Here is a 26,740-nt window from a genome sequence, read left to right on the forward strand (position 1 = left end):
TTCCGCCATCTCTCTCTCTCGATGGATGCTAGAGGACGCAGCCGCGCAAGGGAAACGTCGACAAGATTCTATTTGCACTAGCGGCGCAATTAATACGACGACCGAGCGTCCTGAAAAACACCATTCCGGGCTGCATGCTATGATTTATTTATGCGAGAACGCGCGGCGACTGCGAATTACGGGCATTAGCGGCGCTAGTGTCGCGTTCCTTTCTTCCTTGCGCAATGGCCGCGGCCGAGTCGCGTGTCCCCGCGCCTTTTCCAGAGGGAAACGCGGAATTCTTGTCAACGCTGCGGTCACAGGGACGCGATTGCGTCCACGATTGAGAAATTACCGCGGCGGGTTAATTGTTCGTTGATTGATCGATCGCCTATTTGGCCGAGTGTCGAAAGGATTTAGAGGAAGGAATGTCGACACGTTGTGACATTTCCAGGTGCTTCGGCTGTCCATGTAGTCAGGGAGAAGCTGCTGGCATTACTTTATTCGGGATTGCTGTTCGAAAGTTTGGATTCTTGTATTCTTCGAACACCACCACACGAATTTCTTCCGTTTATCCAACTTTTAAGTATTTTCAGTACAATAATGAGCGACAGCGAATCTATACTTCGTTAATTTTTGTACAGTTTCGAAGATTTAATTTTCGCTCGAAAATGAAATCACATTAGCTTTTATGGGGTTTATAAGGATCAAAGAACTTTATAAGTTCAATTCATGGTAATTGATTGTTGAATTATGATGCTTCATGTAACACTTGACAGTGAGTTGAATTATGTAGCTCCATATAACACTTTCTGGTAGCATACTGCTATATTGTTGTCTCAAGATGGTATTCTTAGTATGACTATAAGGTCGAGGAACGTTTGGATCTGAAGAAAATGGATCTGTATAACCATTTAATTCGGTTACTGAGAAATGTTCAGTTAATAATGTTTCTGATCCAGGGTGATAATCATACGCAAATACCATGGATGAAATAATAAAACCGTTTCATAAAGGTATACATATAAATTTTGTTTTAGTATATTAATACAGACAATTGGATTTCCAAACAAAATTTTTTAAGGTCCAGCTTCGAATCATTGCAATTTTATTTAGTGAGAAATTGTCTCCATTTTCTAGTTACTATAATATCTAGGTAGAAATTCAATGTAGGGGTGTGAAAATACAAACTTTGTCCTTTACATTCACCCCATAAACGATTATACGAAATTATAACTGTTCAAAAATTAACTCAGTATAGATTTATTTTTCTGCGTCACTGTATATCTTCGAGATACTTTGTTAAATTTGTTAATACAGGTAGCCCTCCTACAACACGGCATCCTATAACACGATTCATAAATTGCGGAAACCCTCCTATAACACGGTTTCGCTCTAACACGAGAAGAAATTTGCAAAAACCTTTGTACAACACTGTACTTCTACATGAGCAATGACGACGAAGAAATTAATTAAATTAAAGTTGCGTTAAATTAAAATAATATTTTCTTTTTTTTGTGCTGTACATACATTTATAGTTTTAATAAAAATTAAGTTGTTTATGTAGAATTAAAAATGAAGTTTGTTTTTAGTAAGTTTTCGGAACGTAACCTCCCTTTTCACATAACAGCATTTTCTAGGAACCAATCTACCGTGTTATAGGAGGGTTACCTGTACTATTTATCGAGTATCCATGAATGTAACTGATGAATGCAAATTTAGATATTTAATTCGCATAAATTATTTTATATTCCAGTAATGGCGAATAATTTATATCCTAGATCGTTTTACCAACATCCTGGAAGACAACTCGTTGTATTTTATTCTAAGAATACTAATTATTCTCGGTGTTCCACTCGCAGCCACGTGTCAGACGAGAACAATAACTATCTCAAGCGTAGAGGATCCGAATGAAAATCGAAAATTGCTTCCCTCGTTCATAGATACGTATTACGATATGATTATTAGCTTTCGAGAGATTAGAATTTATACCTAGATCACACCTGGCCTGCACTTCCGCCGAAGAAAGTTGCACCCAGGGACAATAGCGTAGGAACAATCACGAATTTCTCCGTAGAAACTTACTCTAATATTAGCACTAATAATTATCTCCATAACTGAACTCGACGCTTGTCGGGAAAATTGAACAATCGATTCAACGCTGCCATCTGCAGACTCTCCACCTCTTCTTACCTCTTCCACCCTCTGAGAGTTAGGATCGGACCAATCTCTCGCTGCGATCCGAGGGGTTGCGATTTCCATCGAAAGAAACGAAGCGGACCTCGAATCGATACTCGAGGCATCGAGACAATCGCGAGGTTTCTCCATCGTGTAACCGATTGTTCCCGCTAATTAGCACCACAAGGTACGCTTTGTTACCTGTGCTCTGACGCGAGTCCAGACTCCGGGGAGATTAGGCTCTATGAAACGTTTCTCGTTCGATGGAGAATCGAGATAGGCGCTGGATGGGCCAGGTGCGTCGACAATCGTTGACCATTAACGTCGATGGCACTCGAGTCCGATTTCACGGGGCCCCGTTTGCTCGCCTTTGAAGCCAGGGCTGGCTCGTGGAAATTAAACGAAAGGGGAGGACGTCGATTAACGCGACAAAAGGCTCTAATTCGCCCATATGCTCGGATACGCGCGAGTCCGCGCTTCAAAGGCGAACGTAATTTCGCAGAGACGTGTCATTTAGCCCGACGATGCTGTAAGACTATCGCGATAATTTCGCAGCCGAGTAGTGGCACCGATCGTTCGAGACTTAATTGTACCATCAATGATTCCACGGAGGTTCTTAAAGGTTAACCCTTTCGCCGTGCAACTGGCCGACAGCATGGCGCCGGCACTCCACAGACATAGGCGTACCTCGTTGGCTTTGGTATCGTTGGAATCCCGTTTAAAAAAATCGATTCTTCTTTTCATATTTTCTGTGTAATTAATCGGTGATTCTACGTGAAGAAACGAATCGAAAATGAGGAATAAAATTTTTTCATTCCAAGCATCGTTGTCGAGAAAATCGACTTTGAATATTCACTAGGTATGCATTTATTAATAGCTTACAATTAGATGGATAGATCGTTGATAGATTAATATCGGTATTGGAGGGGATGACCGTAGAGGGGGTGATTCTACGTAAAAAAATAAATCGAAAATGAAGAATAAAATTTTTTCATTGGAAGCATCGTTGCTGAGAAAATCGACTTTGAATATTCACTGGGTGCACGTATATTTAACTATGGTTTAGATGGATAGATCATTAATATATCAAAATCGATGGTAAAACCAAGGAGGGCTGATTCTACGTGAAAAAGCAAATCGAAAATGAAGAATAAAATTTTTTCATTGGAAGCTTCGTTGTCGAGAAAATCGACTTTGAATGTTCACTGGGTGTGTACTTAGGTTTAGCTATGGCGGATGGACCGCCATTATACGAGCACACCCAGTGAATATTCAAAGTCGATTTTCTCGACAACGAAGCTTCCAATGAAAAAATTTTATTCTTCGTTTTCGATTTGCTTTTTCACGTAGAATCACCTCCTCCTCGGTTTTACCACTGTTGCTGGTGCATCGATGATCTATACATCCAAGCCATAGTTAAATGCACGTGTGATCGGTGAATACTGAATGTCGATTTTCTCCATAAGGAAGCTTCGAATGCAAAAATTTTATTCTTCGTTTTTGATTTATTTTTTCACGTAGAATCACCTCCTTCTCGATTTTACCATCGATACTGATGCATCGATGATCTATCCAACTAAACTATAGTTAAATGCACGTGTGCTCGGTGAATATTCAACGTCGATTTTCTTCACAAGGGAGCTTCGAATGCAAAAATTTTATTCTTCGTTTTCGATTTGTTTTTTAGTGTAGAATGACCCCCTTCCTAGTTGTACTATCGTTTATACCATTTACTGTAAAAATCCACGATTTGTTATTAATCAACCAATCACGCAAAGTGAACTAATTATCCAGATAAACCACTCGCCACAGGCTAAATCCAATTACTCGTGGCCTGCGAAGTTTACCTAACTCATCTGCAAATAAATTCCTCCAAAAAGCGAAACTACCCCGTGGCAAAAAATACCTAATCATAGTGAACGGCGAGCCTAAATGGCCGGGTAGCTAGTTCTAGTAAATCCGCGTAATTAAAAGGAAGTTTGTTCGAGGAGCATGGCCGACTACGGCAAGATCGCGGAGCGTGTGCAGGATTAACTAAGCAGCTGCAGACTTTCACACCGAAGAAAGAACACATTTTCCGGGCCGCTCGATGGCTGTGGAGCAGCACAGACAGTGGGAACGACAGATGCTGGCTTCCTTTTATGCACGACGGCCTGTGTGCGCCTTTGTGGTCGCCATAGCCCTGTCGTGAATGATAAACATTTCACGGGGTCGTTAAATCACCGACGTTTGCCCGCTTTTACCGAACGGAGAGCAGAAGAAACCCGCTCCGAGCGATTAGCTTCTAATCCTGCCACGTTAGAAAGTTGGAAAGGTATCCGTCGATCGAAAATCACCGGATCGAACGCGCTCTGCCTTTTTCCGGACCACTCTCGCCGCCGACCTGTCGTGACTCACGAAAGTTTCACGTTCCACAGTTTCACAAACGCCATCGATATCCATCGATTATTCCACAGTGATAATTTCACGAAATTTTCATTTTTTTATTTTTTCCTTTATTTAAGGGGATTTTAACCCTTTGCGGTCAACGTCTCCGTAGTGGGGACGAAAAATACAGAAAATTACCGAAATTAGAAATTTTGTACTTGCACGTGTTATAAGTGGTATTAAACACAACGAATCGGTTTCGATAAATTCTGTTTTAATATTTATATATTGACTTTAAATCGTATACGGAAAAATCTAGAGCGAAATCTGCTGACCACAAAGGGTTAAGATTCGTTTATAGCTTGGATTTAATAGTCAATCTTACTGGTGATTATAAAAGTAACCCGTGTAGAAATCTGAGAGAAATGATTTTGTACTTCATTTTGTGTTGTATTTGTTTATATTCATTGATTTAATTAGAAGACACGGAGCAGTGTATTATAAAATTATTTAAATTCAATTTTTCACTTTGTCTATATTTCGTGGGTAATGGAATTAACAAAATTTGCCAAATTTATATTAATTTTACATTTTTGGGGTCGAAATTATTTGACCAGAGATTGAATAGTTATAATATAATGCCAATAAATAGCCGATGTTACGTATTATCCTATTCGTATTATAGTCGATTTTTCGTTTCATGAAAAATGTCAAATCTTTCAGAAAATAGTCTTCATTTTGGGACAGGAATCTTCAGAGCTAACTCGTTATAACTCGAAGCACATAGCTAATATTCCAATCACGTTCCACGAAAAGAATCCCATATCTCAGAAATCAGCCTAATTTTAATACAAAAATCTTCATAGGCATAAAAATCCTCTATCTTAGAAATTAGCCTAATTTTAATAGAAAAATCTTCAGAGGTATGAACCAAAAATGCAATAGTGATAAAATAATTCTAAGCTCATTAGCAATATATTCCAATCACGTTCATGAGAAAATCCAATATTCCAAAAACTATTTCAAATCACGAGCTAAAGGTCTGCAGAGGTCGCAACACCCATGAAACAACTGGATGTTAATTATTCCCAGTTCTGATTGACGTAATTCGCGCTGAATTGGCAGTCTCCTTGCCCTTTGTATGCGAGTTACGGAAAGAACCGCAAAGCCACGACGTCGGAATACCTGGCTGCGGTTTTTCCAGGTCTTCCACGTAGCAAAGGCACGCGACGCGAGGGGAATAAAGGTGCAAGGGCACCCTGGGTGCGTGGGGAACCGGCTAACGCAAGACCACGAGCGCGTAACCGCGAGAGCGTTTGACTTCTTACGTTTCTCGCTGGAAACTGTCGTAAATCGCCTGCACGCTTCACGGCCGCGCTCAGCTCGTGTATCTCGACTAGTTAATTTCCATCGGAGATTATTTCAAACGAAACACGCTTGCACGCGCGTAGATACGCGCGGAACTGGTCGACAAATGGCGGGTATCTCGGCGATAAGTCGCGTGATGCGATCCGATGGCGTATCAAGAAAACGATATTGTACGTTCCGAACGAAGATTACTCGTATTACGCTCGTAAAGCAGCTGAATTATTCGACAAATTGACCAGTTACGAGATATCGCCGAGTATAGGCACGGAGCAACCGAACCGCAATGCTTTCTTGATCGAGATAGATCTGGATCCTAAGTGGATGAGTGTGATCCAGATCGTACAGTCGTCTTAACGAGTCGTAGTCTGATAAACGACTAGATGAAGCGAATTACTCATTTGATACCTTCATCTTTGAGGACATGTCATTGCTACATTCACGTCGAAATATTTTCGAAGCCACCGAAATCTTGGAAAATTTATTACACGAAATCTTGGAATAAAGTATAGTTGTGTAACAATGACGTCAGACGTGTATTGGTTTTGGATTTTGGAAAGTTCGAAAAATTTATTATACTAATATGTTGCAGTGAACTATAGCTGTGTAATAACAATGACGTCAGACGTGTATTGCTTTTGGATTTTGGAAAATTCGAAAAATTTATTATACTAATATGTTTGAATGAACTATAGCTGTGTAATAACAATGACGTCAGACGTGTATTGGGTTTGGATTTTGGAAAATTCGAAAAATTTATTATACTAATATGTTGCAGTGAACTATAGCTGTGTAATAACAATGACGTCAGACGTGTATTGGGTTTGGATTTTGGAAAATTCGAAAAATTTATTATACTAATATGTTGGAACAAACTATAGCTGTATAACAATAACGTCAGACGTATATAGGTTGCAGGCCACTAGCGACTTTTTAATTTTGGAAAATTCAAAAAAATTTATTATACAAATATGTTGGAATAAAGTATAGTTGTGTAACAATGACGTCAGGCGTGTATAGGGTTTGGATTTTGGAAAATTCGTAAAATTTATTATACTAATATGTTGGAACAAACTATAGCTGTATAACAATAACGCCAGACGTATATAGGTTGCAGGCCACTAACGATATTTTAATTTTGGAAAATTCAAAAAAATTTATTATACAAATATGTTGGAATAAATTATAGCTGTGTGACAATGACGTCAGACGTGTATAGGGTTTGGATTTTGGAAAATTCGAAAAATTTATTATACTAATATGTTGGAATGAACTATAGCTGTGTAATAACAATGACATCAAACGTGTATTGATTTTGGATTTTGGAAAATTCGAAAAATTTATTATACTAATATGTTGGATAAATTATAGCTGTGTGACAATGGCGTCGGGCGTGTATAGGTTTTGGATTTTGGAAAATTCGAAAAATTTATTATACTAATATGTTGGAACAAACTATAGCTGTATAACAATGACGTCAGACGTATATAGGTTGCAGGCCACTAGCAATTTTTTAATTTTGGAAAATTCAAAAAAATGTATTATACAAATATATTGGAATAAAGTGTAGCTGTGTAACAATGATATCAGGCGTGTATAGGTTATAAACTACTAGCGATTTTTGGATTTTGGATTTTGGATTTTTCTCAAGGACCTTCGCTATTACGCTCGAGTCGATGAGTCCTCTGACGAGTTAGGTTAAAAAGCACTCCATTTTCTGGATTCGTTCAGTTCCAAACCCTAAATGGTTACTCGTTGCAACCCTTACAGACACCTACATTCTTTGTTTTCTTTGTATAAGTGTACATTTCACTTGTGAAATATACACTATATAAATTTTTAATTAATAACAATATTAATTAAGTTTAACACGTTCCATGCCACGTGTACCATAAATGGTACACAGTGTGGTAACTACTCTAAACAAGCTAATTACTTATGGATTGACGATGTAATGACATATGACGTAATAATATATCAGTGTCGGGAAAAAACAGCTTGGCACGGAACGTGTTATTTAATATTATTAATTACACTTAATTAATAATAATAATCGTAAATTTTATATATTCTTCATACTATACGGTTGGTTCCCTGCGAACTATAATAAATTCTCTGTAATTTCAATTAAAGAAATAGTAACAGAATACCGAAAGGCATATCACACAGGGGAGTGGCTAAAATGATAACACTGAATGATGAATTTTATATAAAAAATTTGAAAATTGTCATTGAAGTCGTGGTAGGTTCTCAATATGTTAAAATCTTCTCTTTTATTATTATTTTCTCATATGTGTAAACTTTTCAATATTATGTCTTATATACCGACACCTCTTCATTTATTATTCTACGTCCAGTTTACTTTGATTTTATAATTTTTTTATTGAGAAAAACTGTGATCGAGATCATGAAAAAATACTGAAAGACATATCACACAGGCAAGTGACTAAAATGATAACATTGAATGATGAATTTTATATAAAAATTTGAAAATTGTCATTAAAGTCGTGGTAGGTTCAATATGTTAAAATCTTCTCTTTTATTATTATTTTCTCATATGTGTAAACTTTTCAATATTGTGTCTTATATACCGACACCTCTTCATTTATCATCCTGCGTCCATTTTACCCTGATTTTATAATTTTTTTTATTGAAGAAAACAGTGATCGAGATAATAAAAATGGTCGCATTCCATCGATCCGCAGGGATCACTTTCCTTCGCGGATTTTCCCGCCTGCGGGCAAAAAGCCGACGAGATAACGATCACGCGAGGATCGCGGAACGCGTGATCCACGGTGGCGGCTTAGAAAACCTATAACTCACGGAAAGAAGCATCGTTGACCTCGACCGGTAGAAATTTCACGTCACTTTCACAGCCGTGCCGCGGAAATTTATGTCCGGCGAGGATCCTAATGAAGTCACTTTGCCGATCCTCGCGGGACTTCGTAACCCAAGGGCAAAGAAACCACCAGGTAACTCTCGCTTTCAACGATTCCCGACCTAACTGCAATCCCGATCCGAAGAACGCCGCGATTTTCCACGCGTGCCGGAGCCGCGGAGAACCGGCGCGATTTAACGATCCGCGGAACGACCACTTTCGACGATCCGCGTCCTCTCTAACGCGACCGGCTGCCATAATTCTCTCGATCGGAGGAATCTTCGCGACCTCCGACCTACAGACAGCCTTCAGACCGGGTGGCACGGAGTTTCACTATTAAGTGGCTCTCTGGTCCTGCGTCCCGTGTCACTTTTACTTTTCCAATCGCGATCCCTGTCTTCACCTGTGCGCACCTGACTTGTTTGCGGAATGCGAGGAATTTTTGGAAATCTAGGAATATATTCTAGTCGTAACTGAGTTCAGTAATTAGTAATAACTCTGAATAATTAGTTATAATTAGTAATAACATTGAATTTCTCGAAACTCTTCGACCAACTCTTGTATTTTCTTTTCAATTTTGTGTCAAATTATTCGATGGATATACTTCGTTGATTCGTTGCGTTTAAAATCAACGTGGCTGTTCCTTTATTATTTATTTGCTAGTTGTTTATTAGTTACGACGGAATGGAATTAGCGAGGTTAAGTCTTCCGCCATCTTGTTGACGCAGCAGAGGTTAGGTCGACCGTAGCGCCAGGGATCTAGCGGCAAAGCGCGGTACTAAAAGTTCGTTTCATTTTGTAAATTCGTTGCGTTGTTCATAATCCTGGAAGATTTATTATAACTGTAACGGTCAAGAAAAATTAATTACCGTTGAATCGAAGATTGATAAACGAAGAGAAAAAAAAAAGGAATAATTAAGGAAGAAAATTAATTAAGCAAGGTTCTATAGAATATCGCTTTGAATGTAAATGGAATTGGAAATAAAAAGGAGGTCTATGTCGGCCACGGGCAAAAGGAGCGATTATACTAATTGGATTCGTGTGGAATTCCTACTTATCATTCGGAATTAATTATTTTAAACGAGTTGCTGAATTATGTCTACATTAGTATTTCCCAAAGCGAGTCGCACATCTCAGGTATTATTCGAAGTATCTTGCAGCCAATTGGAAACTTTGCATAATGTACCAAAATTTTAGAAATTATAAATTACATGTACAAAAATCTGTGTTCAAATTGAAAACAGCTTTACTAATGTTTCCTCGTCTTTTATTTCAAGGATTCATCTATATTATATCTATATTATACTATATTATATCAGACCTTAGTTGACTATTGTACTATAAAGGAGACATTCAAATTTTGGCAGTACTGAGCCAGGATATGAGAAACATTGATCCAAATAAAAATCAGCGAAAGAATTAGAAAGACGCAAAGAAATTTCTTTATTTTCCTGAAAATTCACCTCTGACCTATTCCAAATTAGAATATTCTTCGTGTCAGACACAGTGCACACTCGAGTTCCTTCATAGTTGCAAAGACGATCAGATGATGCGACATGCACACTGGATCGGTTCATCAGACACGTTCGTAAATCTTCGAACAACGACGATCTCTAGCGTCACGTGGAATTTTCAGCTCCATTCCGTTTCGGGAACGTGCAATAGAATCGCGATAGGTGAAAGTTATCGCGGCAGGTGATTTGTTACCGGGAAGGCTACGTCGTCGGGCTCTGTCTGCCACGAGCCGAGAAACTTCCAGCTGTCCGCGAGGACGACCAAGACAATACGGCGTCTATCCCGATCTGCTTTCGTTTTCCAACTCTGGAGAAGTCGAATGGAACACGACCCATAGCCGTCTCTCCGAAATCCAGTCGAATTCCAGTCTTTGACGTTTCTAGGCTCAGTAGGGTCCTCTGAGATCTGCCAACTGAGTCTTCTCTGAGGGTCAGGATATCAGATCGTATACTGTGATGATCTTATCTACTTAGAACTGGTTTAGCAGAGTTTTAACAGAGGTTTAGTAGGCTGGTATTAGCAGTCTATGATAGTTTAGAAAAATCGATTATTCATGTTTGATCCGAAATTTGGAGATTTTGTTTGAGTCTAGGATTTTCTGGGAGTCTTCGTTCCTCTGATTAGAAGAAAGTCGACGGTTATAGGAGACGATTGAACATTGTCTATTTCGAATTCAATTGCATTCAAGTCTTCGACGTGTCAGGGAGTTATCAGAGCCCCCTGTCACCTAAGAACTGTCAACTGAGTCTTCCTTACAGGTTAGGACGTCAGATCCTATACTATGACGATCTTATCTACTTAGAACTGGTTAAATAGCAGAGTGGATTATACTTTCGAAGAATCGATTGTCGATATTTGATTCGAACTTCGAAGATCTTATTTGGTCCTTGAAATTTTCAGAGAGCCTTGATCCTTCGCGACCCAATCTGCTTTCGTTCCTCCATTTAGGATTAAAAGAAAGTAGAATATGAGACAATTGAACATTGTCTATTTCGAATCCAATTGGATCTGAGTCTTCGACGTGTCAAGTATTAGAGTCTTCTGTCACCTAAGAACTGTCAACTGAGTTTTCTCTGCGGATCAGGACGTCAGATCGTATACTATGACGATATTATCTACCTGGAACTGGTCTATAAGCAGAGTATAGGTCGATATAGTATCGAGGAATCGATTATCGATGTATGACCCGAAATTTAGAGATCTTGTTTGATCCCAGGATTGTCAGGAAGTCTTCGTTCCTTCGTTCCACTTAGAAGAAAGTCAAGTGGGAGCCAATTGAGCATTGTCTGTTTCGAATTCAATTGGACTCGAGTCTCTGACGTTCCTAGGATCACAGAGTCCTCCGAGATCACCGTGTCCTCGCTGTAAAGAGAGATCTATGGGTTTCGTGACAGCGATCTTATCTACTCAGAGGTGGTCTATTAGCAGCGTGGCTGTAGCACCAGAGAATGGTCGACCGTGTGTGATCCGAAGTTCGGAAATTTTTCATGATTTTTAGTCGCGTAGTTCTTGATCCACTTTCGTTTTTCCGTTTAGAGAAATCGAATGGGAGACGCTCGAACCTCTTTTGAAGTTCACTTTCCTGTCAGTCTATTACGTTTTTAGACACTGCTCTCAGCTGCGGAAGTAAAAACTAGTCTGATTCTACATTACAGCGACTCGAAACTCATTAGGGATACGTAGAATTCTTAATAACAGTCCTGAGGTTTTGCTTGTAGCTGGACATTTTCCTTCTCCTAAGTGTTCACCAAGAAATATCATAAAATGTGAAGGAGAAAGGTAGCGAAAGAAGTGCAAAGCAAAACCGAAAGTCGCGACGCGGGATTTTATTTTGGCTCCTCGAATGCGTCCAGCAAAGATTAATTTCTCGAGATGAACGAGATGATTGGACACACGATACTCCAATTAAAAAGAAATTACGAGAAAAATATCGGAGGCTAATTACTTTTATTACGCGTGTCCTCGAAAACCAAGACTGTGCATCGTGACATATACATAATTCTATATATACGTGCCAATAAATGTTTTCCTACGTGTTCTCGAATCTATGCTACCTACGATCTGGCATTATCAGTCCTCCGTTCAGAAACCTAATTTCGACCATTGTCAAGGACTCAGTTTCTCCACTGTCACGTTTCAACCGAGAGCGCACACTCGAAAAACTGCAGGAGGACGTGGAATCGTATAGGATGGTTTCAATGCCAGAAGGAGTTGGCTATCATTCAGGCTACAAGTAAATTGACGTTTAGCCACGCCGAACGTTTCACTTCCCATCTCGGTTCGAACGTAACCGGGCAAGTTCTAAGGAGAATTCCGCTGGCACTTTCTCGCTGCAGGTGCAAAGAGCGGGCTCGTAGTCTCGGTCGATACCTTGACCAGAAATCCTCGCTTTCACGCTTGTTCGCACTCGTAAACATTCACGGCGAATCGCTCGTAAAATGAAAGGATAAGCCGCCTAGGACTCCCAGAAGAACGCGCTGAATAATTAAGCTTCCGCGATGCCTGCATAGACCCAGTGTCTCTAGCCAGGCCTAACTACCACGTAGTCTTGGTCTTCGAATGAACGAGCGACTGGGAAAATAGTGAGACGAAAAGAATTCGGCCGACAGGAAAAGCAAATTCTACATCTTAACTGACAGCCGAGGAGTCTGACAGAGTCACAGCCTGTGCATACTTATTGACAGCCCAGTGTCTCTGGACGCAACTGCCATACGATCTCCGGGTTCGAATAGATAAATAAATACATAAATAGGAAAAGATGCTAAGTCTCATTCGCCCAAAGAGCCAAAGAGCCAGCAGTTCTACGAGCGGTCAAAGCCTCTGCATACTTATTGACAGGCCTAATCGTCCGGTTAGACCAAGAGAGTCCCACACACACGCTTCTCACGTTCGAAGAAACGGAGAGAAGGGAAGCTTGCAGACATCGAGAGGATCAGCAGTGACACCCTGAAACGCGGCACACGGGATTACCCTCTGAAATCATTCACCTCGCGAACACGCACGCACACCTCAAAGAGGTGTCAACGAACCACGAGCTACAGCCAGCCTCAGGTTCCCGCCCCGCTGCATTGTCGACTCGAAATTCCGATCGCAGGCGGCTTTCGCGGGACCGGTAAGTGGCACTTTCTTGCATGAAATTCCACGATGGTCAACAACCTCGGCGGCCGTGTGGCGCCTTTGGCAGCGCGCAGCCAGGGAAGCTCGTTTTTCGTGATCCAACGGGCCTGTCCGGCTAGGAAAACCGTTCGGAACCGGACCTGAGTGGACGCGCATCTCTGTACCGGTCGACACGTCCGGTTCGCTGGTCGGGAATCTGGAAAGCTGCGCGGCTACCGGTAGAACGACTTCGTCCGCAGGAGCAAGAGAGCCGATAGACGCGGAAGCACGCCGACACGCGTGGATGATGAACGGGTAGTGGCCGGGGACGTAATGATTAAGGAGGCTTGATAAGGTTGGAAAGTTGCCGGCTGATTGGCCCACGATCGGGGAGTGTCTCGGTGTGTCGGTTGTGGGAGTGATGGAATTTATGTGGAGCGAAGAGTGTGGTTCTCGTGTGCAGCGATAGGTGTGCGGATGAAGGAGTGTATTAGGTTCGAGTCACGGGCCCGACGCGTTAAAGGACAGTGTAGAAATTAGATTCTTAGCGATGGGATGAGATCCTGGATGAGAATGCAGGATCATCTATCTTGTATATAGTCCTGGTCTAGAGGCGGAATTAATTAGTAGCTTGCTTTGCGAGCATTTATCGTCGCAGGACTTGCTTGCCTGTATTTTTGCTTCCTTTTGCGTCGTTTGCTATTTTGATTAGGCTAGACGAGTAGACATGCTACACTGTCTAATGCCCGGATAGATGATAGGTGGTTTATAGTTATTTATTATAGCTATTTATCGGACGTTTTTATTTCTCTTTCTTTTGGTACTTGAGTCAGGTTAAGGGAGTATTATTGTAATTCGTTCTATAAAAATTGGAGTTTTTGGGATTTTTTTTTAAGGGAACCATGATACTTATTGGCATGCAGTTTTCGGACTCGAGTTTGTTTGTAATTAGGGAGTATGTACAATTTTCTTTTAAGGAAATTATGGAAAATTGTGGAAATTATACAGCTTTAGGTGAAAATCGTGTTTTTAAAAGCGGGCTCGAATGGCTGACGTGATTGCGGACTAACTAGTTACCTGAAACGAAAAAACTGAGAAGCGTCTTAATTAGTATACGTACAGTTATATCATGATTCACCAAAACAGCAAAATTTTGATAATTAAAAAAATGGCGGCATTTTGAAGTTTAAACATCGATTTTCCTTATGCCTTTCGTTCTTGGGTGGTAAGAAAAATAGAAAAATGTATCAAATTTTGAAATCCATTATTCTCGTAATGAAGGTACATCCAGTGAAGATTTCCTTCAAATTTGGAGTAGATCGGTCAACTAAAACGCGAGATATCCCTTCAGCCAGTTCAAAAACCATGGTTTCGAGAAAAATGCTTTCGAAGTTTTCGTTTCCTATTGTACAGTGCCTGATGACATGTGGTTTTCTTTACCTGTCAATTTGACATGTCTCCTTAGATACAGCTACACAGATAGCGTTCGCAAACCTAATGTTAACCAAATTGACAGGATACGCTGTCTAATATCCAAAATTCAGCTTCAAATGCCTAATTTTAAAGTGGACCTAGTGTTGGGTGGAAACAATCACTAATGATGTTACCTGAACGTCTCCTTCAGATGGTTTCATAGAGTGCAGGAGCGAAAGAAAGTACGTGCATGTGCTAGGTTACATGGTTGGGAAAATGCGTGAACGAGGTGGCGAAGACTTTAAGCGTTGTAAGAGTCGTTGCAGAGAATCGTGCGAGAGTTGTTAGAGCGTGTTGTACCAGTTTTAAGCGAATACATATTTATTAACTGACGAGTGCGCGTTTCACTTGCCTTATCCATTGATCCTACATACCGCGACGCTCTGCAAGTATAATAATTCGAAACAGTTTTAAATATTTAGCGAGATCCGTTCCATCGTACTCCCAATTACCTTCTGACGAAGCGTAATGCGGAATAATTAGAATGCAATCTATTCTCGGATAATCTCAATAGTCGAAATCGAGTCCGCGAGAGAGGCTGAAGAATTCCTGCGCCACGTGTTGCGCAAAAGTTACGAATAACCTACTTTTAAATTACCCTTCCCGTAATCGTATTGTTTTCATTAAATGCATGCATCGATGCGGTAATTCAGGAATTACGGAAGCCATTACGTCGTTTCGGTTCTTTCGCTTAACGTTATTTCAGATCGTTGCGAATTCCGCACTCTCTATGCTGTAACTCATTAACGACTCGGCTACCACACTCCGTTGCGGTAATTCCAAACCGATCCTTTCTCCCCGATGCATATCGGGACACCGAAAATATTCGATCCTACGCGATAAAAATTATTAACCACCACGCAATTGTCTCGAGAGATCACGGGACTTATCGTTCACAAAGCATACACGAACAAACGTATCTGAGGATCCATCTTCCGACACCCAGCAACGATTACGTAACGATATCAGATCCTAAGATAGCACAGTTGACTATCTCATAAACGTATATCCTACATATTGATAGCTTGTCTTTTACTTAGATTCTTCTACGCAGTAGGATAAATTTTAACCCGATAAGTGTCACGTCGGTCCTCAGGGACTGGCACTAGACTCTCCGCTCGGGCCTGGCCCAGACTAAGACCAAAAGGTGCTAAGTTTGGAGACACGAACGAACGTATCTGAAGATCCATCTTTTGACACCCAGCAACGATTACGTAACGATATCAGATCCTAAGATAGCACAGTTGACTATCTCATAAACGTATATCCTACATATTGACAGCTTGCCTTTTACTTAGATTTTTCTACGCAGTAGGATATATTTTAACACGTTAAATCCCCTAGACTTTCCGTTCGGGCCCGGTCAATCGTCATGGACTGGCCCAGACTAGGCCCAAAAAGTGCTAACTTTTGGTGTTAATTTCTTCGCCATCTTTGGACCTAACGTTTCAGAATTCCTCTTATAACAATTGGTACAGTATCTCCGAGTTTTATGAACACTTCACTCGCCCACTTGACAGCCGAGTTTGGGCCTGAACGGAACGGCAAACAAGACAGGCTGGGCACTTAACGTGTTAACCCTCCTCGAAAAGTTGAAGATACTCCTTTATATAATTCAATACAGTTCAATATTTTATTTAAAATTCTTCGTTCAATTGTCATTGCAATGAATATTTTGTCAAAAAGATACGTTTTAATGGGCGTCATTCAAAACCTCAATTGCATGGCAGGATTATATACAGGGTGTCCCGAAAAAATGTATACACACTTTGCGTGATTATCGCAATATATATACCGTCTTTGCACTTGCAGTATGTTTTCACACTTATAGTAGCACTTTAAAATATATTTACGTTTTTCAAAGTCTAGTTTAAAATAAGCCATTATTTTAAATATGTTGTACCTAGAAAAGAAAAAATAGATTCGAAAGAATAAGGGTATTAAACTTCGTGTATACTTTATTTTGGGACCCTCCAATTTGACTCTGTAACGTTCTTTATTTTCATTAAAATCGTATGCCTCAGAGAAATAAACGTCTCGCTGTGAGTCTGCATGTTCGCATTCCCGATCGCGTCTAGTTACCGACCACAGAGCTGGCCAATGGTCGATTAGAAAGCGTAATCTTGCCACGCCAGCATACCATAACGATCTCGGCTGAACCTCGAGGATCGTCGCGCGTATCGGAAACCGCGATAATCGGCGATTTAGCGCGTTAATCGTCGATACGTGCCGATGAATGGTCGCGCATGGATCCGATCCATGGCCCCGGAGCACGCGGCTGGTCACGTTTTTTCAGCTAATCTGCTTTCACGCTCGAGCAATTATGCGCCGCGAGAGGCGCCTTTCTACATTCCGCCATAATAAGCAGCCGCGACCTGGCCGGGTCTGCACGCGTCGAGATTTTCTTGCTGCGTCCACGGATCTAGGATCGTTGCGCAACGATCGCGTCGCGTCACCGATGACGATCGATGGATCGCAATTGCGCGCCAGGCGCTGTCCAGGCGTTCCAAATACGCGGCCAGACGATGCACCGTCGCGCGCCATTACGCAACGTCCCGGTGTTTGTTTAATGGCGGGAACCGGCAGGTTTTGCGATCGCCGCGCGCAAGAACTGCGGTTAATGATGATGTTCGATTATGCTATTTGCCGTTGTAATAGTCGGAACGGTGAGGAAGCTAATGCGTATCAATTGCGAAATCTCGAGAGCACCCGTGTTACGCCGCTCTTAGTTCTTATTGAATCTTAGTTCGCGAGTAGTCGCTGGGGTGGCGCTGCGTAGTTAGTGGCGCTGCGTAGTTATTGGCACTACGTAGTTATCGGCGCTGCGTAGTTAATGGCGCTCGCGACTTTGCGCTAGGAATACCTTATTTTTCCAGTTTCTGGGGATACGTGGACCCTTTTAGCGAACAAATATTAATTTTCGTTTCTTTATATGTTTCCATTTTCCAAAAATCGAAGAATTTTTCGCCGAAATAAATAATTATATAGTAAATTAATATTACATCGGTAATAAAAATCCTTGCCTAATATCGAAGGAAAGAAACAGTGTAAAAGTACCGATTCGTACCATTCTGGATCCATTGGATCGCCATTAACCGAAGGAACTGGTCCTTTTAAGAATCCTGGCCTATCGAAACACGTAGCCCGTTACGAGTTGTCGTGTTTTCGGTAAATTAATTAAACATGGTCGCGAGCAGCCGTGCCAGTGCCCGCTCGTAACGCGCTTATAAATATGGAAATACGGTGGAACGGGGTATGCACGCGCATACTTTCGCGGCGTTCCATAGACTAGGCTAACACGGCGTGATTTCTCTAACGGGGACGCGATAGCAGCCTCGATCGCGAGATTTTGGGCCGCTTCGCTTGAGCGAATGCGGGCCACTCGGTTTCGTAAGGATGCGGGCGAGTTTTCACGTGAACCCGAGTCAACGAAACGCGGGGACTCTCGAGACTTCCGGTTGGCAGAGTGGGAGAGGCTGAGCGCGTCCCGCATGATGATTCGGTTGATTAAACGCGATGGAGAGGCACGTCTGCCACCCTCCGATATTTCACGCACCCTGCCAGCCATTTGCAATCGTTCGAGCGATACGGTGAACGAAAGGTTCGATATCCTAATTGAAACTAGGGTTACGAGCTGTGCTATTGGCACATTAGTTTTGGTCAATGGTCGATTCACGTTGACGTATCTGAAATGACAGCTTGGACATGACGAGCTGATCATTGTGAGTAAAGCTTTATGTTCATGTACTTTGGAGATTGATATAAATTCGGGATAACGAAACGAAAAATAGAAAGAGTTAATTATTTATTGCTGCGACATTAAATTTAACAAAGTATCGAACACGATATCAATCACTTTGGCTTTGAACTGTTGAAATACGAATTATATTCAATAGTCTGAATTTCAATGGAAATTTATTTTAAATAGAATTAATTATTTATTGCTATGACATTAAAATTTGACACAATATCGAATACTATGTCAATCACTTTGGCTCGTGCACAGTTTGCCTGAATTTTAATCGAGTCTAAAATTAAGAAGTTTATTATTTATTTCTGTGACATTAAAATTTAGTTTGCCTGAATTTGAATCGAATTTAAAATTAGGAAGTTAGTTATTTATTGCTGTGACATTAAAATTTGACAAAATATCGAACGCTATGCCATTCACTTTGACTCGTGCACAGTTTAAATACAAATTATATCCAATAGCCTGAATTTGAATTAAAATAAAATTTGTGACACATTGTGACACGATCCATCGATTAAATGTATATAGATAAATACAATCATAGATAATGATAATCGAAGTAGTATTATGAAAATAAATATGCAATTAATACCCCTCTCTGTCTACAGAAGGCAACATTAAGTTCGACAAATGTGACTGCACATTTTCCTTAGTTTGAAATATAAAATATCTGGAACTAGTCATTTTGCTTGCTGTCAAGCCAGTCAGATTATTACCGAACCGTAGACAGAGAATTGTTACTCGATTGAAGTCGAGCCCCCATGGTGAACGCGAAGTCGCCGTGCAAAGGTCGACGTTGCAGCGACTTCGAAATTTACGCAATACTACGCATCGATTTCGACAGGGAATCTTGCCCTATAGACGCTAAACGATCGCTCGAAAGCTGCTAGATAATGCAACATCTTTCTCGCTTAACCGCGAAGAATCGTAATAAAATTGCGATACCGTATTATCGAACCTCTGCCCGTTATGTCAGCTCGAATCCGTGCAAAAATACCTCACTAGACTGGCCAACTTTATGTAACAGTTTCGCAATTTTTATTACCCCGCGATCGTAATAGCGCGCCAGCTGTTAGCGATTTTTACAGATTTTCGCAAAAAGGTCTGGACGCCTTGCGACTAATCTGGCACGCGATCGTAAGGTACTTTTACTAGCACGTAACGAGTCATACACGTTCTCCTCTATTGAACGTTTGATAAGATTGCCGCGATATGGATACCGCTGGAACGAGTAATTTTACAGCGGCGTTTGTTAACGATGCTCGTTAGCTGCGGGCCAGACTTCAACGATATCCACGGTGTATACATCGTTAACGTCGCTGCACGTGTCGCGAACGTCCGTCCTCAGAGCACAGAGGAGCCTTTCCGATGGCCTAAGACCCCAAGGGATCTGGCCACGTGTCCGAGAAGTGGGCAAACACGCAGAGCACTGGCTTAGGTAGGTTCCTACCCCTAGCTTCAAAGGCTCCTGCGGCAACGGCGTCCTCATTCGACCGTGAAGCGCGAAACGTAGAAACTTTGATCCAGAGTGCTCCCGGAACAATTCCTCGTAATTCAATTTTCTAAATACCTTCCGACAATCCCGTCTGTTCGAGGTCTCTGGAAGTTGCCTCGATCGATTCTTCGGGTTTGCCTGGTGATGCATGTCGCAATCCACGTGTGTGTACGAGGATACGTTCGTTTAGGACTGGGAGAATTGATGGTCCACCGAGCCCGATGACAAATGTCGGATCGCAGGCGTAAATTTGTAGAACAAGCTGAACAGTTGCACGACCCATCTATCCCATTTATGAGAGGAGCTGATGTACCCTGGGACGCGATGCATTTTCGTCACGGATACTTCATCGAGAGCGTCCCTGTTCCACCATTTTACCGATCCGTGTCCAACGGGATTTCACGCTTCCACTGCGCGTTGCTTGCGTGGAAGAGGATGCACAGGGGCAGTTATCCCAGCGGGACGTATCGAAAATCGGCCGGTGAAATCGCTTTCTTTATTATCGTCCCAACGAAACACCGTTGTACGCTGTTCCGAGATCCGACACTGATAGCCCTCCTGACATGTCCTGGCTGCTGTACACTCGAGGTTACGGTGAATTTCTGAATCGACGGAATTTGAGTACCGTATTTGAGAGCCTTGCATTCGCAGTGACTGTATTAATTTTTAGTGGAAAAATTCGCGACGCTGCTCACGAATGAATGGCTAGTATTAGGTGAACACCCTATAGAGTAGGTTTTGTGTAAACAGCTTCCCGCTCGCCACCGTGCACAAATAGACAATGTCCCGTAGCGAGGAGCACGAGCTCCCTTGCTCATCGCTGCGTTCCTTTCCCCATATGTCGATTTATGGTCCCGCCATTAGGCACGGTTCCCTACTGCACCACGGGAGTTCCAGTTGGATCTATCGTGAACAGGATATCGTTTCCATCGAAGAAGTAGGGTCTTCATTGTTCCCTTTTCGATACGCCCTGTCCTGTGAAATACTTTCCCGTGTTTACACACGATATTGTATTCATGGCAAATCTGACCAAACACCGTTCTAGAGGAACCGCGACCTAGAAGAAGCTATAAATCCGCGAATGACGCGCATCACCCGGTCGTTTGCTCTGTCTGTTCGATTCATAGCGATCAATCTTCCGGGGACGCGTGCACCATTACCCTAACGTCATCCTAACTGTTAAGGGATTATAATGCAAAGAAGTAAAAATCAGTGGAAACGGTGGAAAAACTGTATAGATGTTTATTAACCCTTTTGCTATGGCGGACGTCCCTGTGGAGTCCCTTCCTTAGAACGAAGCGTCGTGCCAAAGATAAAAATATTACGATTTTTACAATTCTTTAGCATTCGGGGGGTCAAGTCTTTTGAAAGGGGGGAAAAAAGGGAAAAATTAGCAATTTTCGTAGCTAGGGAAATAGTAATTTAGACGTGCTTCTGAAGTGTTTAATAAAGACTCGTGATTAATTTTCGTCGGTCTTTCTACCTCGGTCACGTGCTCTTCTTGCAATAGCTCCACGTGTGACAAACGTTGATGTCGATTATGGCACGCGCCATCGGAACTTAAGTCGTAGAGCTAAGATTTGTAGGTTATCTCGAATTTTCTAGGTATAACGTGTAATATTGGATAGTATTAATTGGAAGGAATATTAGTAATTATTAATTTTATAATATTTATAATTCGGAAAACTCACGTGGACTTGGCTCACGAGGTTATGTTGCTCTTTGAGGTTATGTTCGAATATATTATATCGAAAGGAAACGTCGTGTGAAATTTATTAAGTTACATGAAGTCAAATATTAATAGTTAGTGTAATTAATAATTTTCGAATGTTACAAATTATGGTTATACAACTCAAGGTGACCTTTATATTAGAATGAAGTAGCGAAATGATAGTATTACTGTTTGGGAGTAATTTTGGACGATAGGGTATAATTTATAAAGTTATATGAAGTCAAAAGTTAATAGCTATCATAGTTAATAATTTTCGAATGTTACAAATTATGGTTATACAACTCAAGGTGACCTTTATATTCCAATGAAACAGCGAAATGATAGTACTACATTTTATTTAAAAAATTCGTTTTTACAATAAATATTATAATTCAGAATTAATTTTGGATAATAGAATGTATAGTTCATTTTAGTATTCAGTTTGTACAACAACACTAACGCTCATAAGATCATCCATAGCGAAATAATCATGTAATATAACGACACGTGTATCATCGATCGCTGCTTTCTGTTCCAGAGACATCTTGACAAAGGAAGCGACCTTGCCGAGGCGGCGAGTGCGAGTGGGCTGCGCGAGCTCGCAAGATCCTTGAAGCACCACCTTCGAGGATTCGGTTCCCGTCTGGAGGACAGGCGCGAGTACCTCGAAGACACGTCGAGATGCTGCCTGCTCCAAGACCGGGCGTACGAGTGGGCCCAGGAGGCCCGTCTCGCCGGCGAACGGGGGGCCCAGCAGTTCCTCATGGCCAGACCACCCCTGCCGCCCGAGCATTTCACGGAAATGATGGCGCTGGCCGAGAAGCTCGGTAACGAGATCCTTCTGGAACAATGCCGTATCGCCAGGAACAAGTGCGCGGAAGCGCTAGAGATGGCGAGGACCACTTCCGCACCAGGCAGCCCTGCCAGAAGGAGATCCTTCGCTGCCTCGGAGTCTGCTACCTCCTGGGAGGACAGTCTGACCAAGAGTACGTAACTCCGTGGTCGTTTAGACTCCAGTCTTTCGTATAGTATACGCAATAGCAGTTAGGAACTCTATCCTTGTCAGACACACAGAAACTAGGTAGACTTGTACTCTTTAGAAGTGGATATTTTTGTTCAGATAGTAGCGAACGATCTATCACTCGATGGACTCGCGTTCCAGGTTCAAAAGCCGATAAAAGCTTAGTGCATATGGATATGCATGTTTAATTTATGTAACCTTGTGCTCGTTAACATTCGAAACACGATATGGGAACTGTCCACGTGATAAAGTCGAAAAAGTAGTTGTAGTTGAAGACAGTACGAGATTCGTTCGCTCGCCCAGGTCACCCTTGGCAGCGTTCCTCCTCTTCAATGTGCCACGATTGTTCCAGGAACTTCGTGGGATGACAGTGACAGCAGCGCATCGTACACTTGTCCCATGGAGAGCGTAGGGTCGGCAGGAAGTGGCGGTCGACCAGTACTGGACAACATCGCAGAGCTTCGAGAGAGCGCCGAACAGCTGCTCGATTGCTCTCCACCGAGGACACCACCCCGAAGTCCGGCTCCGAGGCGGCTGGTGAAACCACCGGTGAACTCGCACCTTCACAGAGCCGCCAGCATTGCTCCTGGAATGAAAGCGAAGAAGTACGTAAATGGATCTCGCGTTATGGCAGAATGGTAGCTAAGCTGTGATTGTCTGTTCGTTCTAACGACTTTATAACGATTGTCGTGGAACCAGGCTGTGCACAGTTAGCGCGTGATTATTGTTGCCAGGCTGATTAACATTCTCGTTAGTGATTTTTCACCAGGAACATCGAAGTTCCTCGCATAAAGCGTGTTCGAAGCCCCTCGTGGGAGATGGCAGATTTCGCGTTACGTTTTCGTACGATTCTGCTTCCGTGTTCGTCAGCCATGCTAACAATGCTTATCTATAATAATTCCATCGTGCGATTATGCGGAATTGTTACGTGCCCGGCAGCATGGTTAACGAGGAATTTCACCTTGCAGAACAATACTGCTCATAATGAGGGAAATGATACAGACCGAACGAGACTACGTGAAGTCTCTCGAGTACATAATAGAGGTAACTGTTTCACTTCGTCTAATGCTATCCATCTAACACTCTCGACGCGACGTGCTCACCCGATCTTGCGATTAACGTCCACCACTGTTTGTTACCGAAGAATTATATCCCGGAGCTGGTGCGGGAGGACATTCCTCAGGCGCTCAGGGGACAGCGCAACGTGATCTTCGGCAACGTCGAGAAGATATACGAGTTCCATAGTCATTATTTCCTGCGGGAACTGGAACAGTGCGAGCAGTCGCCGATGAATGTGGGACAGTGCTTCCTCAGACACGTGAGTACTCTTCCTCTCCCTTAAGTTTTTCTCGAGCTTCCGTAGAATTCCGCAGTTCTACGTTCTTTGCATCATTGATCCTCACTTTTGCTCTTTTACGCAGGAGAAGAAGTTCTACCTTTACGCGCTGTACAACAAGAACAAGCCAAATTCGGATTCCCTGATGGCTGAGTATGGCACCGCGTTCTTCAAGCAGAAGCAGCTCGAGCTCGGCGACAAGATGGACCTGGCTAGTTACCTATTGAAGCCGGTTCAGCGAATGGGAAAGTACGCGTTGTTGCTGCAGCAGCTGGTGAAGGCAGGCACCGATCTATCGGAACAAATGTCCGGCAAAGACGAGAAGGACGAAAAGGACGACAGTATGAAACCGATGGTCGAGGGGGAGACTGACTTGAGGGCGGCCGAGCAGATGGTGCGATTCCAACTACGGCACGGAAACGACCTGCTGGCGATGGATTCCCTGCGAGATTGCGATGTACGTCCACGTATATAAGATAAAATACTATGCTAGACACGCGATAATGTAACTAACTAATAATGATGTAGTAGAAGAGACAGTCGTGTCAACAATGGCAATGGAGAGTGTATGTAATGCGTTCTTTGTCGCAGTCTGGAAAGTCTATAGACGATAAAATGTATGTAAATTGTAGGTGAACGTGAAGGAACAGGGCAGGCTGCTTCGTCAAAACGAGTTCTTGGTATGGCAGGGTAAAGGCAAGAAGTGCCTGCGACAGGTTTTCCTTTTCGAAGACCTTATCCTCTTCAGCAAAGCGAGAAGATTCCCCGACAGGAAGGTGAGACGATCATGTGAACCACTTTGTCTATGTACGTCCTAGACGAATGTTCAGATTGTACGACGATTGTTCGACGTTTCAGAACCTCGATATCTACATCTACAAGCACAGCATCAAAACGACGGACATCGGGTTAACCGCCGTAATTGCGGACTCACCTACAAAGTTCGAGATTTGGTTCCGCAAGAGGAAACCAGGCGACACGTACACGTTGCAGTGTGCAAGCGAGGACATTAAGAAAGCCTGGACGGAGGAACTGAGCAACCTTTTATGGAAGCAGGCGCTGCGAAACAGAGGTATGCTACGTTTTGAAATATAGCTTCCTGCAGCTGTGTTTGCGGGGCCGACTTAACGAGAACGCCTTTTGTGACGACAGAAGTGCGCCTGGCGGAGATGTCGAGCATGGGCATCGGAAATAAACCTTGTTTGGACATTAGGCCTAGCGCGGATCAGATCAATGATCGTTCTATTAGTGTAGCTCAACTCTCGAAAAGTAAGTGGACTATCGACTGACAGTATTTTGAAAGAAATGGTGTTTCAACGACCTTACGTGACCTCGAATGACTCCTAAATCTACTAATTTAATTGCTCGCCATTAAACAGCACCTAGATTTAGAAACTCGATAGCGGTATCAATGACAGAGGACTCGGGGCGCTGCAGTAGGAGGCCACACAGCGTAATTTCCGTCAGTTCATCATCGAGCAGCGGCGGAAGTAGCGGCCCTCCTACAACGTTGAACCTCGGTTTGGATACCAGTCCTCGACCTCATCATCGTAGCACCACGCTTAACAGTCAGTGTAGCGTTGGTACGTACGTGATATTTTGGTTACTACATTGGTAATGTAAATATGGTTTACGTAATAAAATTTGTGTCTATATAAGTGTCGTATCGATACGATTTCAGAAAGTGGGATAATAGCTGATATCTCGATCGTCTCGGATGACGGTGGCGACGGAACCGAAAGAAGTCACTGGAACTCGACTTTAGAAAGCCCCACGTCTCATCTGCCAACGACGTCGACGCCTCTCCAATCACCGACCAGCGCAACCGCGACTGCAACAATTACCTCGGCTTCTTCGTCCGACACGAATCTCACCAATCTCACTTACGACCAAGACATGTCCATTAATTTATAAGTGTCACCCCTGAAAAGGGCGGCACGGCTCTGATATAGAAGAGTATATATTATATATATATACATGTTGTGGATTCACTTGCAAGTTGTCTTATAGTGAATGCAGTGTGACTCACCCGAATTGCATACAGTTTTTCATTGGAAAGTGGCGACGTCCACGTACATACGTGTAACTGAATAGAGAGTATTAGAGCGCGTATTTTTCTTGGGCAATCATAGCTCGACGAATGACCACGAGCTATGAAGCGACGTGTACCACGTCGTAAATACAGTCCAATAGATCGCTGCATTACGCTTATCACGTGAGTTCCGTAACGAGCGCCTGTTGCAATGCATTTAAGACAAACTCTGGGCTGTGCGACAGAGTTTGTAAAGAGGCGAAAACATACACACATACATACCCACACACACACACACATTCACATTTTACCTTGTGTCCCGGACAGAGAGCTCAACTTTCAAGTGAATTTATTTTTTGATACGCTTCGAATTTCATTGATCTAGGTGATCGCATATATAGTTGTCACGTCTGAATTTTATAAACCATTGATTTTTCAGAAGTAACGGCGACGTGTATTTTCTTATACTATCTCCTCGAATCCACCAACGTGCTCAAGAGAAAGATCATAGATACAGATGTGTTCCGACAAAATCTATATGTG

At 42.3% G+C, this 26,740-nt stretch overlaps 1 protein-coding gene across 1 annotated transcript in view; it reads left to right on the forward strand.

Annotated features, from left to right (window-relative positions):
• LOC108546051 (uncharacterized) overlaps nucleotides 1-26,457 on the forward strand; it is a 536,976-nt gene extending 510,519 nt beyond the window's left edge. The window contains exons 14-23 of the mRNA XM_017897970.1: nucleotides 22,347-22,794; nucleotides 23,182-23,434; nucleotides 23,798-23,873; nucleotides 23,974-24,147; nucleotides 24,251-24,622; nucleotides 24,798-24,941; nucleotides 25,024-25,237; nucleotides 25,318-25,434; nucleotides 25,545-25,748; nucleotides 25,847-26,457. Of these exons, the coding sequence (XP_017753459.1) occupies nucleotides 22,347-22,794; nucleotides 23,182-23,434; nucleotides 23,798-23,873; nucleotides 23,974-24,147; nucleotides 24,251-24,622; nucleotides 24,798-24,941; nucleotides 25,024-25,237; nucleotides 25,318-25,434; nucleotides 25,545-25,748; nucleotides 25,847-26,079 (2,235 nt within the window). The 3' untranslated portion in view covers nucleotides 26,080-26,457. The remainder of the gene's footprint in view (nucleotides 1-22,346; nucleotides 22,795-23,181; nucleotides 23,435-23,797; nucleotides 23,874-23,973; nucleotides 24,148-24,250; nucleotides 24,623-24,797; nucleotides 24,942-25,023; nucleotides 25,238-25,317; nucleotides 25,435-25,544; nucleotides 25,749-25,846) is intronic.
• The last annotated feature ends 283 nt before the right edge of the window (nucleotides 26,458-26,740 follow it).

Source organism: Eufriesea mexicana, unplaced genomic scaffold (genome assembly GCF_001483705.2).
Source record: "Eufriesea mexicana isolate 0111107269 unplaced genomic scaffold, ASM148370v2 scaffold571, whole genome shotgun sequence".
NCBI classification, from domain to species: domain Eukaryota; kingdom Metazoa; phylum Arthropoda; class Insecta; order Hymenoptera; family Apidae; genus Eufriesea; species Eufriesea mexicana.